The 21183-nt window shown below is 43.0% G+C and overlaps 1 protein-coding gene across 2 annotated transcripts in view; it reads right to left on the minus strand.

Annotated features, from left to right (window-relative positions):
- Window positions 1-405: 405 nt before the first annotated feature.
- Window positions 406-21183, minus strand: part of nrg3b (neuregulin 3b) — a 211395-nt gene continuing 190617 nt past the window's right edge. For both annotated transcript variants that reach the window (XM_077549847.1, XM_077549846.1), the window contains exons 7-9: window positions 17922-18022; window positions 9319-9501; window positions 406-1440 (exon numbers count right to left, since the gene is read on the minus strand). In XM_077549847.1, the coding sequence (XP_077405973.1) occupies window positions 834-1440; window positions 9319-9501; window positions 17922-18022 (891 nt within the window). In that variant the 3' untranslated portion in view covers window positions 406-833. The remainder of the gene's footprint in view (window positions 1441-9318; window positions 9502-17921; window positions 18023-21183) is intronic.

Genomic DNA, 21183 nt, shown 5'->3' on the forward strand with positions numbered 1-21183 from the left:
CAGCAGTGAATTTCCTGTTTCATATTCTATGCGTCTTATATAGTGAGAGTAATAATGCTGCCACATGCGCAGATTGACTCACCAGCACCTCTGCTGGTGGCAGCGAAGTAGTGCGAGCAACACAACAATTGAACGCAAAAGAATTTGCATTGTTTCCTAAGGATTCCTTCCATTGCTTTATCGTTCCCATTCAGCCGCATTGGCTCAAGTTTCTCATTGACGAAATTATCCAAAGAAACAACACATAAAGGCTCGTTGTCAGAATTGTTGTAAGTTTTCAAATCTAACCAAAACTATTTCGAGGGGGACACGTTGCAAAAACGACTTTAAAAAAATATATATATTTGCATACAAATGGTTGGGTAGGAAAATGACCCTAAAAAGAACCAGGACCAAAGTTCTTAATTAACACTGTTATCGTAATCTTTATTTTGTCACAATCGTATGTCAAATATATATACGTCTATGTGACATATATTAGATGACATATACTGTATAATTTCATTTCTTTACAATAGAGAAACAACATAGAGACACACTATTTTGGTTTCTAGGTAGAAGCTCCCTTTAAATAGCGGTGTTTTTTTTCCTCCCAGTTTTTAGCTCCCACTCACAGTTTGTTGTCTTGTTATGAGTTTATTCACAATGTGTGCTTGTTTGGGTCATTTGCCGTCATGATTCGGCCTATTTTTCATTTTTTTTGTCGCTCGTCCTTTGCAGTTCAATCTGTTCGTCAAACGGCCTCCGATATTGGTCCATGTGGCCGCACAGATGGTCCCACCTGCCAAACAGCAAAGGACCAACTTCTTTGAAACTTTGCAAAGTTAATCCAATCAACTCGAATTCCCGTTTCCTCTGCAGATGGCCACGGTGCAGTTTGGGTTCTTGATGGCGGTATAACCTTGGCCCGTCGTCTTTAAACCTCGGATTCCGGAGCCTGTTTGCGCTCTGGCGGAATACCGGCCGCTTTGTCCGGTCCCGGCCTCGGTAGCTCTGGCGGAATACCGGCCGTTTTGTTCAGTCCCGGCCTCGGTGGCGCCCCCGCGCTTGATGTGAGAACCCAAAGACTTCGTCACAGGGCTAGAAATGTTTTTCTGCTTGAATGCCTGATGGAGTTCGGCGGCCATTTCATCGGCGGAGGAAGAGGGCGTCTGAGGGCAAACACTAATGGGCACGGCACTCTCACAGGGAGGGGGAGGGCTGCCGGCAGAGACGAGACACCCCCCTGGGTTCTGGTCAGTCGTATCCAAACGCCTTCCCTCAAGGTCGAGCGCCTGCAGTGAAGGGATGATGGGAACAGAACGGGTGCGCAGCGAGGGCGGAGGGAAGCTGCTTCCCTTATCCAGGCGAGTGCAAGGCACCTCGGTCCATCCCTTTCTGCCGGCAAAGTGAGAGGTCCTGCTGAGGAGGGCGCCGACCTTCCCCCCGCTCGGATCACACCTTGAGGGCAAGAGAGAATGAAACGGGGAATTAGAAAGCAAGTCGTTACGATGACCTTTACGCCGCATTAGATATTTCTCATAAAAAGTGCCGGGATGTGGTGATAAACCTGCTTTTTCTCCTACAAAACAAAATGATCTCAGCAATTTCCCCTCGTAATTGCTGTGATTATTCATAGCCTAAGTTGCTACGTGAATGTTTAACTGGGGAATTGTCTTGAACATGTTAGAAAACACTCTTGATAGAACAACTGCAGGGTGCTTGACCTTGGCCTGATGCAGGGTAAACATACCGACTACTGGCATTTTTCCTCCCTTTCCGATTAAAGTGAGCTAAATTATGATTACCGAAAGCTACTGAAGTGGAGCGTAACACAAAAACGTAGTTGCCATCTTTTCAAAGTGCGCAGATACCACAAATCTAATCTCTGCGATGGAAAACTTGCGACCCTGTTTGGGGTACTGAACCACAAAAAACATGGCGTAAAGAAACTCTGCTCAACTATTCCCGATAAAAATCTATCTTGGCAATACGGACTTCGGCCGAGCTGCAGATTCTGCTATTGCAACGTTAATTAGGAAGGTCCTAAAACTGCTGCCAGATAGAGGTGGCAAACCCAGGTCCAGAAAGTAAAAACCCTGCCACAGTTTGGCTTTAGCCGCAGGTGCTAGCTAGCAAGCTCCCTAGCTAGCTCCCTAGGTGCTCGGTTACCTGCCAGGAAGCTAGCTAGGGAGCTTGCTAGCTAGCACCTGCGGCTAAAGCCAAACTGTGGCAGGGTTTTTACTTTCTGGACCTGGATTTGCCACCTGTGGTCATTACCCCCTTGTGCTAGCTAGCTAGCTCCCTGGGTGTTCTGTTACCTGCTAGGGAGCTAGCTAGCTAGCTAGCACCTGCGGCTAAAGCCAAACTGTGGCAGGGTTTTTACTTTCTGGACCTGGATTTGCCACCTGTGGTCATTAGCCCCTTGTTCTAGCTAGCTAGCTCCCCGGGTGTTCGGTTACCTGCTAGGGAGCTAGCTAGCTAGCTAGCACAAGGGGGTAAGGCCAAACTGTGGCAGGCTTTTTACTTGCTGGACCTGGATTTGCCACCTGTGGTCATTACCCCACCCCCTTGTGCTAGCTAGCTAACTCCCTGGGTGTTCTGTTACCTGCTAGGGAGCTAGCTAGCTAGCACCTGGGGCTAAAGCCAAAGTGTGGCAGGGTTTACTTTCTGGACCTGGATTTGCCACCTGTGGTCATTAGCCCCTTGTTCTAGCTAGCTAGCTCCCCGGGTGTTCGGTTACCTGCTAGGGAGCTAGCTAGCTAGCTAGCACAAGGGGGTAAGGCCAAACTGTGGCAGGGTTTTTACTTGCTGGACCTGGATTTGCCACCTGTGGTCATTAGCCCCTTGTTCTAGCTAGCTAGCTCCCTGGGTGTTCGGTTACCTGCTAGGGAGCTAGCTAGCTAGCTAGCACAAGGGGGTAAAGCCAAACTGTGGCAGGGTTTTTACTTGCTGGACCTGGATTTGCCACCTGTGGTCATTACCCCACCCCCTTGTGCTAGCTAGCTAACTCCCTGGGTGTTCTGTTACCTGCTAGGGAGCTAGCTAGCTAGCACCTGGGGCTAAAGCCAAAGTGTGGCAGGGTTTACTTTCTGGACCTGGATTTGCCACCTGTGGTCATTAGCCCCTTGTTCTAGCTAGCTAGCTCCCCGGGTGTTCGGTTACCTGCTAGGGAGCTAGCTAGCTAGCTAGCACAAGGGGGTAAGGCCAAACTGTGGCAGGGTTTTTACTTGCTGGACCTGGATTTGCCACCTGTGGTCATTAGCCCCTTGTTCTAGCTAGCTAGCTCCCTGGGTGTTCGGTTACCTGCTAGGGAGCTAGCTAGCTAGCTAGCACAAGGGGGTAAAGCCAAACTGTGGCAGGGTTTTTACTTGCTGGACCTGGATTTGGCACCTCTACTGCCAGACTCCAAAATGGTTGTGTTGAGTATTTGTCCAACAAATCTTCTTTGTATTTTCCGGCAGTCTTGATGCTCACGGGCACCACATTGCCTCTCACAGGTCATTCTTAGTAATCTGATGGAATTCTGGTGTAGAGGAGAATAAACCCGTGATTGTGGGTGGTGAGATGGTGCGTGTGGGGGGTCTATCCCATTTCCATATCCGTTAAGATGTTAAAAATCGGTCTTAGTAGCTCATGATTGGTTGCGATTTTACTTGCAAATGCAAGAAATATCATCGTGAAATGTGTGTCGTGTGAAAACAGCAAAGAACTTCTCAAGAGTGAAGTCGGTTCATGCGCACCAGAGTTACTGCTGTTCCCCGGTCCTGGGTTCACATTTAGATTTACCCCCGCCTTAGGAGACAGCCGCCGTTATTGCCAGCCTTCTGAGACTGTTTGTAGCATAACCAAGTTTATATAATTGAATTACTTCCCCACTCCCCTTCAGTATTCGAAGGGGAAATGCAAGCTGGAGGTAAATCCGGCAGATCAAAACATATCTAAAAATAAACCCCATTGCAAAAGTTGCCTTCAGTTCTGTCCTTATCTGTGGCGGGTAAATATGTTTTGATGCTGGATAATAAAAGTGACAACGCTCAGCGGGGGGATTTGTTGTCTCAAAATGGGAAAACGTGGAGGGGCATTTCCTGAGTTTCTGCGCCGGGCTCAAACCTGGGTTTTACATTCCCCGTCTTTATCCTGCACTATCGTCACAATCTCCCCTCACTTTACCTCCCCTCATCCCGCTATCCAACCTCCCACTACTCCTATCCAGAGATGAGACTGTGTATCCATGGCAACTGCGAAGAAGGGAGAAGAAGGTGGGGGGGGGGCGCTGTTCTAAAGCTTGGTGTTATATGTCTGCTCAGTCCAGAAATAGGTCACTTTAACCTGCTAGAGAGCCGGCAATCGACGTGTAGAACCGCGTCGATGGCTAATGAGATCGAAATGTGTTCAACTTCCTTACATCGCCGGGAGCTCAATTGTTCCTCTGCAAAGTGGACATATCTGCTAAGCAGGGTATTGCTTAAATGAAGTATTTCTTTTTTTGGTGGGGGGGTGGGGCCATGAAATTTGAAGGCGTAACGTAAGGATAAATCCCCGGCGTATTCACGGAAATGTCATCAGAAGCGCGGCAGAACATGACTGCCAGTGTCTGTTGAGTGACTGATGAGAGCACATTTCACACTAATTCTCTTTCAAATGGAGACAAAAGCCCTGACCTCAATTGGGGATACGCTGATTCTGGGGATGGAGAACTGCTCGGCTCCGTGGAGCTTTGTTAAAAAAAAATAAAAAATAAAAAAAAAATGTTGGAAATAGGTCACATAAAGAGTTTGGCAGCAGGCGGTGTTATCTTTGGAGTTGCCGTGATGTTCAATCAGACCGGCTTGCTAACAGGAGCAGCGCCAGGGACGTTGTTGCTTGCTTTAATGACGGGCGGTTTTGATAAAGTTGCACAGCCTGACAGCAAATTAGGCTGTTTCGGAATGCCGGAATGCGCAGTAATTCCGTGTTCTCGGGGTTGTTTTGGAGGGAATGCTTGCTTCACATTGGGGTATCGTTTTTTTTTTTTTTTAAAGGAAATGCTACGTAACCTGTTTTGAGTCTTGTTACCTGCTCCAAACTTGACGGTTCGTTTAAGAGAAAATGACCACAGATTGCCTTTCTATCTCTTTTCTTACTGATGTAAACTACTGCAAAAATCAAAATACTTGCCTGGGTTTGAATCTCTCTTGGACCATCTCTTGTGTGCTTTTCCTCCTGGTACTCTGACTTGCTTCCACCACCTTCTAAAATCATGATTCATTGAATTGTCCATAGCTGCCAGGGTCTAGTTTGACTCGAGCCAGAAATCAACGAGGAAAATGAATCCATATGAAAACCGTTTTTAACGGTTCTTTACCAGGAATATTTTGTTTTGTAGACTGTGATCTGTGTCTTGCCTTGGTAGAGGTCTGCGCACTATTGAGTGCCAAAACTGAAGAATCCTAAAGTAGGTCTTTGCAGGCTCAGGGTTAGATTGAACACCTTGATTGATCATAGGCCCTCACCTATGGTCACGAGCTGTGGGTCGTGACCGAAAGAACAAGATCCCGGATACAAGCGGCCGAAATGAGTTCCCTCCGCAGGGTAGCCGGGCTCTCCCTTAGAGATAGGGTGAGAAGCTCGGTCATCCGGGAGGGACTCAGCGTCGAGCCGCTACTCCTCCACGTTGAGAGGGACCAGTTGAGGTGGCTCGGGCATCTGGTTCGGATGCCTCCTGGACGCCTCCCCGGGGAGGTGTTCCGGGCATGTCCTACCGGCGGGAGGCCCCGGGGGCGACCCAGGACACGCTGGAGAGACTATGTCTCTCGGCTGGCCTGGGAACGCCTCGGGATCCCGTCGGAGGAGCTGGGTGAAGTGGCTGGGGAGAGGGAAGTCTGGGCTTCCCTGCTAAAGCTGCTGCCCCCGCGACCCGACCCCGGATAAGCGGAATTGAAGACGGACGGACGGACGGACCTTGATTGATACCAACCCCAATGCGTACATGTATGGTGGAATTTTGTCATTGAGATGCATCAGAAATGAGAAAAGAGTTCTTGGCTTGACACCCTAAATCTGTAGAACCTGTGCCATAGCCAAACAATACCTGATCAGGATCGGCAACATTCGATTCCTCCACCTTTGATGACTAAATCCGGATGGAAAACTTTAAGGTGCTATCCCAGTCCAAGATAGAAAATGTAAGCGATTTCAGCCTCGAACTCTAACTTGCGCAAACTGTAAAGTAGGACAAGTCGCTGTCCTGACGCGACATCTGCGCCACCATGAAAGCTTCTAATATGAATCTCGACCACGTCGGATGGCCAATATGTGACTCCGCTGGCATCTTTTGTTCATTTTCAGATGCCCGCAATGAGGTCACTCGAACTTCAGTCGATCGGGTGGATCTGCGAGGCAATTACGGGAGGCTAATGAGATTGCAAGTGTTGAACTAAACAAATTCTTCTTATCTCACAAGGAAATGAGAATGTGATTTAATTGCCTGGACCTCACAGATTTGGCTTCTGTGATATATATATATTTTTTTCTGTTGAGGATTTTAGACATCTAACCTCGAAAAACCTCAAGTCGTTGTCCATCAGGTTGTATGGAATTGGACCAACAGAAGCTTTTAAATATTCACACAAATCCAAATTAACCAGGCCCGACCCTGTTTAGTTTGTGTGATGAAACCAGATCAGACGTCCTTAGAGAAATATGGTAGACAACCATTTTCTTGTTCTACTGTTCTAAATTGCCTGTATAGTCAATAAAGGTACAAACTACTAATCCGTTTTTCAATTTCACTTATTTTCTATAGGAAAATTGTTTGGAAATGGTTAGATATTATTAACATTTAAATTCTTTATTTCATATATTAACCATTGTTATACACTATTAACATTTATATTCTTTATATTAACCTTGTCGAAATGTTTTGTAGATGTGAGGTAGTGTTGAACTCAGTATAATTTGACCTTAAGCTGGAACATATTGTTTGGTCTAAAAAATTCTTTCTCAGTGTTCTGTGCGAAAACACACATTTGGTCCTTGAGAACAGAATCTGTCTCGAACACACACACCCCTGACCCTGACTCTGTGTTCGACATCGCTCACGGAAAAGTACCCAGAGAGTATGTTTTGTCTACAAATGAAAGAGAGGCGGTCGGTTTTAACTATAAGAAGCCATTTTACACGCGGAAGAGACACATTCGGCACTCTGAAATTCCACCTGTTACGTGATGTTTGGAGTCTGTCACTATGTCCAGAGATCTCTGTTTTGTGTTTTAAATAAATCATCTTGCAAAGGTGTTTTTTCTTACATTAAATCTGTCTTCAAATTTTTGGAACACGCAAAGAGGACAAAATAAATTTATTCCTCTTCGAAATGTATAACAGATTGTATTGGACCCGAATTGTTAGTACATTATTTTCACGACCAGAAGTGTTGACATGTAGTAATGACAAACTTCATACAAAACGAAAGCCTTCTGGGCATGCCGGAATTCTCGATGATCTGTTGATTAGCATCTGCAGTGCTGTCAGTCTGCTCCGGATCGAGAAGCATTGCAGATAAAACACAATAAACAGGAGGCGGAGTGCCGGCAACACAGAGATGCCAATCTCCCGTTTGGCCAGTTATCGGGACCCGAACCGGCATTTGGGATCGACACTGTTGTCCTGATGATTTGTGACGGCGAGACATGAAGGAGGGCTCACGAGATCAAATCTTACAAGGTTGGCAAGTGGTGCTCAAGAACAGTGATTGCCTACCTCTGTGCCGGGAAATGAATACATTTCCTTTAATTGTTGTAAAAATGATTGTAAGATATCGATCTTTTTCTAAATGCTTAAACAAGAAGTTGCAAGTTAGTAGTTTCAAGTCAACAAATACAAAATACAGATTTTTGTTTAGCAGTGCCGGACTGATTGAGTTTGACACTGACTCGTCGTTGGAAGATTTATAAAGACAACAGCTAAGGTGTTATGAGGATCCGGGTGAGGTTCGGCGGTCTTGATTTATGTAAGAGAGCAGCATCGTGGTCGGCTGCCTCATGAACTTGATGGAGTCCCGTGTTTCAGCTGGTCTTTAAAGGCACCTCTCAGCACGTATGTAACATGACCAGGGTCGTATAGTGGCGCTGACAAAGTGTATTTCATCTTCTTTTAACACTGAAAGTCATCCATTCATCTTCACTAACATGACGGAAATAAATCTGCATACGGTTAACTTTATGGCTGACCAGTTGCAATGTACTCGAGTGTATCTAAACAAACTACTTTCACTGGTTATTGCCTAAAAAACCGGACTTTCAATCTTAAGGTGGCGTATGTCTGCACGACTCCCGCAAAGTGAGGAAACATGCGTCTCTGACAGTTGAAAAATTAATATTGAAACTTACGATGGCATATTAAGGCCACATATAAGTTTGTTTTTTTTCCACAGAGGGGGTAATATTCTGAGAAAAAAGTGGCAAATTTGCGAGTTTTTTTTCTCTGAATGTTGACAAAAAATATATATTTATACGTGGCCCTAATACGCCGTCGTAGAAATGAACTAAAACTAAACTAAAACTTTTAAATAACTAAAACTAATAAAAACCAAACAGAACCACCGTGAAAACGAATTAAAGCTAAAAAAAAAAAAAAAAAAAAAAAATTAAATTACAAAATTATTTATTTATTTATTTATTTTATTATTTATTTATTTATTTATTTTATTATTTATTTATTTATTTATTTTTTATTTGATTTATTTTTTCCTGGAGAAAATGACAAAATTATAATAATCCTGGTACTCACCCATCCATAACTAAAACGAATAAAAACAAAACAGAAGCACCGTGAAAACGAATTAAAGCTAACAAAAACAAAAACATTTTTTACAAAATTATTTATTTATTTATGTATTTTATTATTTATTTTTTTATTTTATTTTTCCTGGAGAAAATGACAAAATTATAATAATCCTGGTACTCACCCATCCATAACTAAAACGGATAAAAACAAAACAGAAGCACCGTGAAAACGAATTAAAGCTAACAAAAACAAAAACAAAAATTACAAAATTATTTATTTATTTATTTATTTTTTATTTTATTTATTTTTTCCTGGAGAAAATGACAAAATTATAATAATCCTGGTACTCACCCATCCATAACTAAAACGAATAAAAACAAAACAGAAGCACCGTGGAAACGAATTACAGCTAAAAAAAAAAAAATAATAATTACAAAATTATTTATTTATTTTTTATTTTATTTTTTTTTCCTGGAGAAAATGACAAAATTATAATAATCCTGGTACTCACCCATCCATAACCTCAATAGAGGTCGGGAAATACTGCACAAGAACGTAAGAGTAAAACTCTACCTCCTTAATGACTCCACATCAGTTGGCTCCTCCTCCTGCAGGTGCTTGTAGATGTGACCGGACGCTCGCGACGCATCCACCAGATTGGACGGAAGCTTCATCTTCCCTCTGGAAATGGGCGGCGTCCGGAAATGATTGGTCTCCTTGCGTCTCAGCGCCGGACTGAACGAGAGGGAATTGCTCCTGGAAGCGTACAAGGCAAAGCGGCGGCGGCGGCGTGGATGAATATCAGGGATTTAACGTAATAAGGCACACGGCCGCACGGATTCACTAATCCCTTGTAAAATCTTTATCTATTCCTTGTTTGGGCTGACCTTTCGGTTAAGCGCCCAAATGGAGGCGGCCGGAATTTATGATGTTCGTAAAAAAAAAAAAAACGTGGCAGGGATGTGATAATCATGTGAAACAGATGTCATTTATCAGTTCCACCTTTGATTTGCATAATCATGCAGTCATGTGCGAGGGCTCAGACAAAGAAAGGAAGAAGGGTGAGGGAGGGAAGTGGCGTCCCTGGCTTTGCAGGTGTTGCAGGTGGTCGTAAATCAACATGGCGGGCATGCCGCCAATGGCACCGCGGGAAAAGTCAAAGAAGAAGGTCACGGGCAAGAAAGGGGAAAAAAAAAATCGTTCTAATGCGAAATTACAATGATTGTGAAGCATTCTTCTCAACAGAGTATATCAAATCAATCAAGGATTTCAAAAATTCTGCCATATCGAATCCATTTTACAGCTATAATTAGATTTTTAAAACAACCAAGCCAAGGTGTCAATCCACCACAGCCTTGCGCTGACCTTGTTACCGTCAGGGGCCCAAAAAAACAACACTTTTAACTCTTTGCTCCCAAAAACGTATAAATACGTTCTATTTTTAATATTACCATGGTCCCAAAAACGTATGCATACGTTTTTAAGTTTTTTTTATGCTAAAGCATACAGGAGGCTTTGATGCAGCCTCTGAACTGAAGAGAACATTTGAAGCAACGGTAGTTATTACAAAAAAGGGCCAGCAGGTGTCAGCAGAGTATAAGAGATCAACCAGCATGTTGCAAAAAGCTCTTTTTGACAGTGTTTTAAACAGATTTGTGAATAATGATGAAACTTAGCTTTATTTTAATGCTTATTGCTGCAAAACGGAAACAGATAGAAATATACTTTTTTCCTGATGAAAGATGGAGACTCTAATCTTTCTTTTGGTGGGTTCCATGTTTTTATAGCAATAAAACACAATATTCTGTGGGCCTTGCAAAATCGGTCAAAATCCAGTAAAACAGCCGGGTGCGAAGGGGGTTGCTTCAGTGAAAATGGCCGTGAGTGAATGGGTTCAAAATATTTTTATTTGGGTAAATAACAGCAATTTTTTCTCTATTGAACACAAAATAAACGTTAGCATTCTTTGTCTGTTTGACTTCTTAGTAAGTCACAGTGTCCCATCAGCTACAGACCCATCGCTACTCATGCTGCCCTTCAACAGAGCTTTTGTCTTGCTCCCTCCCACCTTCTCCTGTTCACCCCTCCCCTCTCTGCTCGCCGATACGGAGAGCTAAAAACGTAAATTGGAGGCAAGTAACTTCAAAGAAAAATCAATATCCGCTACACTCCGCAAACGTTCGCTGCTCAGTGGGATACAAGCTTTACTGTTACCGATTGAAACCTTGACATTGTAAAACAGTCAAACCAGTAATCGAACCAAGCCTCGGCAGAATATAATAATAATAAAAGAAAACATCAAACCGATTACATTTCGTCGTAAAAAAAAAACTTTTTTTTTTTTTGCTAACTACTGGGCTAGCTAACAGAAGAGGAGTGAAGCGACCTCAGACAGATGAGAATTCCGAAGCGACGCAAAATTTCCGCTTAACAGGGAAGTGCGTCGCCTCTTTTTGATTTTAATTGATTGAAACATCAAACCGGTAACATTTTCTTGTATGGTAGGACAAACCGTGGCTAACGTCAGCTTGTTCACAGTTGTTTCTCATGGTACTATACAACTTTATTCTATTATACAAGCAACTTACAAGAATATATTTTCCTCCTAATCTCTATGACGGCGTTTAAACTTATGATTTACCAAAAACAAGATGTTAATGTCTTATGGGACTGAAATTCCAGCTAAAACATTTTCCGGCTCGCTTCATCAAGCGCATCTTTTGTCTTTTTCCTGTGAGCGCTTTTGTTTGTGTTGAAGCACAGTAGCAGCCTGCAACACATTCTTCGAGTCGAGGTGAAAAACAAAACAACAAAGTCGCCGTTCTCTCAGCTTGATATTTGCCGGCGAGGACGTTGAAGTTGAAGAGCAGCCCAGTGTGCAAAACTTTCCAGCTCGCACACTTCCCGCAGTTTTAAAGCAAAAAAAATAAAAATAAAAAATTGATCTCAGCTACAGTTGTTCAGCCATCTTTGATTGCGTATTGTGTTGAATCACTCTTGCTATTGTTGCCGACACCCCAGGAAGTCTGCAGATGATAAAATAAATAAAGAGGCTGCTTCCAAAAAGTGGCACCATCCCAAAAACAAGCGTCCTGATGTAACCGCTTGCCAGTGGAATTAATCCTGCGTTATTTGATCACTTGTTTTATGCGTTATATTGAATAAATCACAGCCAAGTGCGATGTTCCCAATAAACACATTTGTACTCAGCCCGAGACTAAATTTAACTTCATCGATTATGACATTAAAATGTCCAGGCGGCGAACCATCGACTGTCGCAGCTGCCATGATTACGCATCGATTCCAAAAGTGCGTCAAACTTTGCGGGCAAAGCGACTTCGGGAGGAACGGCGGGGACGCCAACCAACGAGCGAGCGAGCGAGCGGTTCTTATTCACGGCGTATCACACTTTTGAGACGATTGATCGAGGCGGCCATTGATCTGGACGCTTTCTCTGCCGGGATGTGTTACAAGCCCGAGGAACAAAAAGAGATGAGCCGAATTGTGGCTCTTGTACACCCGCCCCCATAAAGAAGAGTTGTTTTGTGTCTTTCTTTTACTTATTACCTCTCCAACTACGCTCCAGATTGCCTTTCTTTCTTTTCCATTTCATACAGAGGAGCAATTCTGCTGGAAAATTAATGTGTGTATCCACAAAGAGTGTCTGGGGGCATTTCTTACATTGTGGATTGGGGAGGCGTCTATTGGTTGGAGGGCTTGATTTGGTACAACATTGTTTCTGCTATATTACAATTTAGGACTATTAAGGATAAATATAGCGCAACAACAAGAGCGGAGGCAGACTGAGCGGAACTAATAAGTCTTATAGGTCCTTGGAATATAAACATGGGTGAACACAACACTGTGCATTTGCATCATAAGAGAACATGCATGTTTTTTTTGGAATGGGCTTTCGAACACCGTGACAACGAGGCGCTCGTGAATGGCCGCGTCAGTCTGAAGCGCCTGTCCACATGCTGGCTGTCACACTTGACTTGAAAAGAAATTACATTTCTTTTACCGCTCTCTCTCCACGACGTGGGTGCACTCATGGCGGACAACAAGGCACTCTAAAATAGCCATGCCAGTCTGATACTCCTGGCTGCCACACTTGATGTAAAAAAAAAAAAAGTAGATTTCTTTTCCGCTCTCTCTCTCCATGACCTGCGCGCACTCATGGCAGACAACCAGGCACTCTGAAGCCCATGTCCACATGCTGGCTGTCACACTTGACTTGAAAAGAAATTACATTTCTTTTACCGCTCTCTCTCCACGACGTGGGTGCACTCATGGCGGACAACAAGGCACTCTAAAATAGCCATGCCAGTCTGATACTCCTGGCTTCCACACTTGATGTAAAAAAAAAAAAGTAGATTTCTTTTCCGCTCTCTCTCTCCATGACGTGCGCGCACTTATGGCAGACAACCAGGCACTCTGAAGCCCATGTCCAAATGCTGGCTGTCACACTTGACTTGAAAAGAAATTACATTTCTTTTACCGCTCTCTCTCCACGACGTGGGTGCACTCATGGCGGACAACAAGGCACTCTAAAATAGCCATGCCAGTCTGATACTCCTGGCTGCCACACTTGATGTAAAAAAAAAAAATGTAGATTTCTTTTCCGCTCTCTCTCTCCATGACCTGCGTGCACTCATGGCAGACAACCAGGCACTCTGAAGCCCATGTCCAAATGCTGGCTGTCACACTTGACTTAAAAAATTACATGGGCGATAGCTAGCTAAGTGTGTAGAGCACCCGCACCATGTGTGTTACTTTTCCGCTCTCTCTCCATGATGTGCTTACACTCATGGCGGACAACAAGGCACTCTAAAATAGCCATGCCAGTCTGATACTCCTGGCTGCCACACTTGATGTAAAAAAAAAAAAATGTAGATTTCTTTTCCGCTCTCTCTCTCTCCATGACCTGCGCGCACTCATGGCAGACAACCAGGCACTCTGAAGCCCATGTCCAAATGCTGGCTGTCACACTTGACTTAAAAAATTACATGGGCGATAGCTAGCTCAGTGTGTAGAGCACCCGCACCATGTGTGTTACTTTTCCGCTCTCTCTCCATGATGTGCTTACACTCATGGCGGACAACAAGGCACTCTAAAATAGCCATGCCAGTCTGATACTCCTGGCTGCCACACTTGATGTAAAAAAAAAAAAGTAGATTTCTTTTCCGCTCTCTCTCTCCATGACCTGCGCGCACTCATGGCAGACAACCAGGCACTCTGAAGCCCATGTCCAAATGCTGGCTGTCACACTTGACTTAAAAAATGACATGGGCGATAGCTAGCTCAGTGTGTAGAGCACCCGCACCATGTGTGTTACTTTTCCGCTCTCTCTCCATGATGTGCTTACACTCATGGCGGACAACAAGGCACTCTAAAATAGCCATGCCAGTCTGATACTCCTGGCTGCCACACTTGATGTAAAAAAAAAAAAAGTAGATTTCTTTTCCGCTCTCTCTCTCCATGACCTGCGCGCACTCATGGCAGACAACCAGGCACTCTGAAGCCCATGTCCAAATGCTGGCTGTCACACTTGACTTAAAAAATGACATGGGCGATAGCTAGCTCAGTGTGTAGAGCACCCGCACCATGTGTGTTACTTTTCCGCTCTCTCTCCATGATGTGCTTACACTCATGGCGGACAACAAGGCACTCTAAAATAGCCATGCCGGTCTGATACTCCTGTTCACATGCTGGCTGCCACACTTGATGTAAAAAAAAAAAGTAGATTTCTTTTCCGCTCTCTCTCTCCATGACCTGCGCGCACTCATGGCAGACAACCAAGCCCTCTGAAGCCCATGTCCAAATGCTGGCTGTCACACTTGACTTAAAAAAATTACATGTGCGATAGCTAGCTCAGTGTGTAGAGCACCCGCACCATGTGTGTTACTTTTCCGCTCTCTCTCCATGATGTGCTTACACTCATGGCGGACAACAAGGCACTCTAAAATAGCCATGCCGGTCTGATACTCCTGTTCACATGCTGGCTGCCACACTTGATGTAAAAAAAAAAAAAGTAGATTTCTTTTCCGCTCTCTCTCTCCATGACGTGCGCGCACTCATGGCAGACAACCAGGCACTCTGAAGCCCATGTCCAAATGCTGGTTGTCACACTTGACTTAAAAAATTACATAGATGATGGCTAGCTCAGTGTGTAGAGCACCCGCACCTTGTGTATTACTTTTCCGCTCTCTCTCCATGACGTGCACACACTCATGGCGGACAACAGGGGCACTCTAAAATGGCCATGCCAGTCTGAAGCCTCTGTTCACATGCTGGCTGTCACACTTGACTTTAAAAAAAAATGACATTGGCGATGGCTAGCTCAGTGTGTTGAGCACCCGCACTATGTGTAGAGGCTCGTCCTCGGAGCAGGCGACCCCGGTTCGATTCGCGGACTGTGCGGTCCTTTCCTGCAGGCCATTCCCTTTCTCTCCCCCATTTCCTGTCAATTCTGCAGCTGTCCTATCAATTAAAAGGCTAAATGCAACAACAAAAAATTACATTACTTTTCCGCTTTCTCTCCATGATGTGCACACACTCATGGCAGACAACAAAGTAATTTTTTTTTAACAGCCACGGCAGTCTAAAGCCCCTGTCCACATGCTGGCTGTCACGCCAGATTTTTTATATATTTTTTTATATCACTCTCCCGCTCTCTCACTAAGACTTGCGCACTGCACTCATGGCCGACAATGAGGCGCTCTAAAGTGGTCATGTCAGCAAACCATCTGAGGGGAATTTTTTGTCATTGCACATGTCATGAGTACAGACAAAACTTACTTAACAGTTTCAACCTGTCCAAGAGCCATAAAACACAATGACCATCAGAGGCAGACAAAACGGGAAGCCTGACGGGTCGCCAAATGCCGCGGGTGGGGGTGTAGTAATAGTAATAAGTTAGTTAGTTCTACTTATGTATCCCAACAACTAGTACGCGGTTGTTTTCACTCGGGAAATACACTTTGTATGGAACAGGTACGCTTTGGGTCATACTGACAGCTTTTTATGAGCCTTTTTATCTCGGATGGCTCACAGTGTGCTGCGGTTTCTCGGGTCAATAGCCCAAAACGTCTCCAAATCATCCATCAGAGTCTAATTCAGCTCCGCCTCGTCCGACACCGACAAGCAGAAACAAATGATTGACTGTCCGCCGCCCGGGATGAAACACCTGCGTGACACTGCGTTGCCCCCCCCCCCACCCCTCCCGCCTCACCCGTCGAATTTGTTACCTGTCAGGCAGCGGCCTCCAATCACCCACACATCCTGCATGTCCTTGCTTTATCACGCCCAAAGCTGCACTCATCACGCCGACTTTAAATAAACGCGTGGCGCTTTATGCACCGTCTTGTCTTATTTGCATCCCATTACGTGGCAGATTTACGGCCGTCTTTCCGGCGCTGCCCATAATTAGGACAACAGCGATACATCAAGTGGAAAGCAGACATTTACCGTCACTCATTTCTGGTGATTTGCCAGCAGTGAGTGCTCGCGGCGCCCGCGGGACGAGTCGCAGCGAGTTAGTTGTGTGCTGGTAGCCTGACATGAATGTCATTAAGTGTCAGAGTGAGTCGGCACACGTTTCATGAAAAAAAAATAAAAAAATAAAAACACATTGGAGGCTTTTTCTGTTGACTTCCCAGATGAGGTTTTTGTTCTACGCGCCACCCGCGTCACACTCCTGTTTACAAAGCAGAACCACCTCCGACATCCCTCGTAACCAACATGACACATTTTGTCCAATATTTTGTCGTATGAAGCAAAGCATAACAAAATATGGATCATAAATTTCACTCTATGTGAGCTCACTTCCTGTACATTTTAGGGCTACTAAGGCCTCCCAATTATCATAGGGAAGACCTGAACGTTTTATTCCGCCCACATGGATTTTCAACCGTCAAGGGATGCGGTACATGGGGGCATGTACTTCCGCCTCTTCCTCAAACCGTTTTGTTAGCTCCGCCCCGGCTGACTGAGGGTTGAGTGTTTATCATTTTCAATGCTCCGTAATATGTTTAAAAAAATAACAATTTTACGTCCTGAAACGACACATAATCAAATCTGCGGATTTTGTTGGAAATAAAATGGTTTCAACCATTTTGAAAAAGCCGTGTGGGGCGGAGTCAAACGTTTAAGTCCACCAGACGTGGAGGCACGCCTCGAACTGCACTCTGCATTCAGGGCTACTTGCATGGCCCTGCCAAAACTATGTAGCGGACACTACAAACCCTTTTTTTTTTTTGTACTTGTGTGTGACAATTTTAAAATACAGTATTGAACTTTTCACCAGGCCTGAAGTGTGTACAAAGTTTGGTGAGTTTTCATTCATGTTTAGGTAATCAAAAAAGTGATTCATTATGAATAATAATAATAATAATAATAATAATAATAATAATAAATAGTATTATTATTATTATTATTATTATTATTATTCATACATATTATAATTATTATTATTATTATTTAATAATAATATAATATAATAATATTTAATAATAATAATAATAATAATAATTATTATTATTATTCATACATATTATAATAATAATAATTATTATTATTAATTATTATTATTAATTATTATTATTATTTAATAATAATATAATATAATAATATTTAATAATAATAATTATTATTATTATTATTCATACATATTATAATTATTATTATTATTATTATTCCAACAAAAACAATAGGCAACTTGCAGCGTTTGCTGCTCGGGCCCTAACTAGAGCTGCAAGCAGCTATTAAGGGCACAAGGAAGGCACAATAAATATCTTACAGTCTTACAAATGGATTTTTAATTATTATTTTTTTTGCCAGGCCAAAGTTTTAGGAGTTTTCATGAATGTTTAGAGCCTCATCTGTGAATCAGGGATGTTTACTCTTTTCCAATTGTTGTTTGCGACTAAAAAAAACTGCCTTGGCTAAAAAATGATTGGTTGGTGACACAAGGCATCCTAAAAAGTTTTAAAAAACGCAGAAATTTGACAAAGACAAAGCTGGATCCATTTCACATGTACCGATTGAGCACAACCCGCCACATAGCCGTCACAATTGTTTACATCATCTATTTAGTGTCTAAAGGTCAGCGCCATATCGCAGGTTGATTGCATTCTCCGCGTGCAAGCGAGCGTGGAATGACGCCAGACGATTTTCACCTGAAGCGTTTGCCTTTGGACTGCGCTCTGCCGAGGACGTGCGGCGAGACCGTGGACGCTCCCGGTGCCGCGTCGCCGGCGCAGGTGCGGGTGCCGCAGGCCTGCAAAGGAGACACAAAGTGATTGTCGTAAATGTATGCGGAATGTGACGCGCTGGGGTTGACTTGAAGCAGCGCTCGTCTGATGTGACCTTCAAAAGAACAGCTGCTAAATCATTGTGACGATGCACTGCCTTGCAGCAATGACAATTGCGTCCTTGTCATCCTTGGCGATCTGTAATATTCGTGGACCAGCCTGGGCTTCTCCTTTAATGTACAGTGAACACACGCTAAATAATTGCGGTTAGCTATTCTTTTGTTATTTGTTGGGGAACCGATTCTCAGCCGGTAGCTGAAAATTCATCCGCCACATCTTGACGTCTCTATATTTCAGTTTTTGGGTGTTATTGTTTGTATGATTTAACCCCTTCGGACCCATTGATTTTTTGCAGTGGACATGACTTATTTGCGTCTCTAAACCAATAAAACCCCCATCATTTGGATAATGTCAACACTTCAATCGCAAGTTGATTTGCATGATGTTCATGTTAAAAAAGTTACATATAATATTAATAAGTTTACAACACATACATCCGCTATAACAAATAGAAACATGAGATAACCCCAATATTCCATGTTCTTATGTGGGAAAAGAGTCTAAATCAGTAAAAAGAAAACAAAAGAAAAAAAAAGCCCATCAGAAAAAATGCAGGTTTAAACTATTAATATTGACCATTATAAATAGTTTTAGTGGGCGTCACTTTTTTTTTTAAGGGTAGCATTGCTAGCAATATTGCTAGCTAACCTGAAATGCCAATAGTTCGATTTTTACCAATTTAAACAAAATGATGTCGAAGAGTTTGAAATTATACTAAGATGTTTTACAGCTTAAACTATAAACATAGGTAATTATATAAAAATATATACTTACAAGAAATGTATTAGTGCTAGCATTGATGCTAACACAACTGGATAAAATGGATGCCACGAGTGATTTGAATGATTGGCAATTCAGTGTTTGTACGCGCTGCCTCTAGTGGTACGTGAAAGAATCACTGCCAGATTATAGTTTTATGGTATTTAATTTTTAATTTTTTTTTTTTTTTGGGGGGGGCTTATTAGAGTTAACAGAACTCTGGAAAGTTAAAAAGGATTTTTTTCAGACATATTTTGAACATTCGGTCATTGTTTCAGGGCACATTTACAAACTAAAGGGTTAAATTTTATATCATTATTGTTACATTTTGTTTTTTGACCTATAGTAACCTTTGATTAGGATGGCTACGTACCAACTTAATGTCCACCAATTTAGAAAAAAATGACACAAAATTACGTTAGAAACGGATTTTTTTCCGCTTCAAATCCACTATTCAACCAAATTAACATCGTCTTCTTGTGAAAAAAATAAAAATAAAATTAAAATTAAGTCGATTGTACGCAGTGGCTTGGAATTCAATTACACTTGTGAACTGTAGAGGGAGCCCTGGAGCACCATAAATCCAATTATTCCTCAATGCTGATTTCACACCGCTCATCTTGGATCCATTTTTAGCAGCGGTCCAAATAAAAACATGCTGCAAGTGAGGTAAGACGGCGCAGTGAAAGCGCTTAGGGGTAAATACATAATGTGGGAAGAGAGTGGAGTATCGGCGCACTCCATAAGGTTTATGTCCCCTGTCAGGGAGAGGAAGCACCCCCTCTCTCTCTCTCTCTCTCTCTCACTGGCGTATTCCCCCATGCTCAGGCGCTGTCTTTAATTACACTTTACATTTTAAAGCTCAGATTAGAAGGGGACGCTTTGTGCATAGAGCGGCACACTGGCCCTCGCGGACAACAATTAATCCCACACAAGATTACGTTAATGGCTCCCCCGCCCTGCTCTCCATTCGTCTTTTCCCTCGGTCTTATCAAAATGAACAACATGATCTGTGGGCAATCCCTGGGAAGCACCCACAGAAGCGCCCCGGTGAAAATCAGGAGATAATTCACTTTTTCCGCAAACAGAACTTTCCGCTTTTGCCCTTTTATTTCGCTTGGATTTGTGCCGCATTAAATGATTAGCTGTTTAATGAAAATTGTTGTCTGTTTAGGTTGTCATCGGAAACGTGATTTGGTGCCCTTGACACTCAAAGTGTCATTTTTGGATGCATGAAAGTTAGAAACGGTCGTCTTTGACACAAATGTTATGATGTGAAAGTGAATCAAATGTAAGGGTTCTAGAATACAGCCCTGTGGAACACAAGACAATATTTAACATTACCAGGTTGCATCCAGTTCAGGATGTAGTCCGCTTTTTGACAAATGATCTTTCATATACCTTAAGGGTTAGGAACAGCATCACATTTTAAATTGCAATCAATGTCAAAGAAAAAAAAACTCAAAATTGTTCAGCCCTAGTTAGAAGTGTGTCCACTCTCCAAATGGTGGTATATTTGTCAGGGGAATAGAGGAGAGTCATCCACCCATCCATTTTCGAGCGCTTATCCTGTTCAGGGTCACGGGTGAACTGGAGCCGATCCCAGCTGAATGTGGGAGAAAGGCAGTCTCCACGCTGGATTGGTCACCAGTCAATCGCATCGAGAAACAGACACGCAGGGGGAATAGAGTCCGCCCTGTGAACCACTACGCCGCCATCGACATACAGAAATCTTCTAGCCAAACCGTGAGCGCGTTCAATTTGGAATTGGACCAAAAAATGATGCGGCAAATATTGGGATGCAGTTCAGATTAGTTCAGCGAGTTTCACTATGGGAGTGTATTGCATTCGATTGGAAAAAACAAATCTCCCTTTATTTATTTTTTCTTTTTTTTCTATTTTTTTTTAGGGGGTCTTGTTTTTTTTCCGTTTCTGGATTTTTTTTCTTCAGTTTTTTAGAATTTATTTTCTCTCAGTAAAAAACTAAAGCAAAATTCTCAAAAATTCTTTTCTAGGTGAACGCAAATGCAAATTTTTCTTTGGCTTTTGTGCAACATATTCTACATGAAAGATTCCATTTGAGAAGAATTTTATAAACAGGAATTACCTGGATTTTCAACATCAGGAGCAAAAGCCATTCCAATCAAAAACATATTCACACTGCAAGCTACATCAGATTCCTTATTTGAAAATAGTTCCACAATACCGGCATCCATTGAACTTCGTTTTTGGAGAGTTTCTTCTCGTATTTCTTTGTAGGATGTCAGAAAAGCCTGCTAGAGCTGCTGTTTTGATGTGAACTAAGAGG

Source organism: Vanacampus margaritifer, chromosome 18 (genome assembly GCF_051991255.1).
Source record: "Vanacampus margaritifer isolate UIUO_Vmar chromosome 18, RoL_Vmar_1.0, whole genome shotgun sequence".
NCBI lineage: Eukaryota > Metazoa > Chordata > Actinopteri > Syngnathiformes > Syngnathidae > Vanacampus > Vanacampus margaritifer.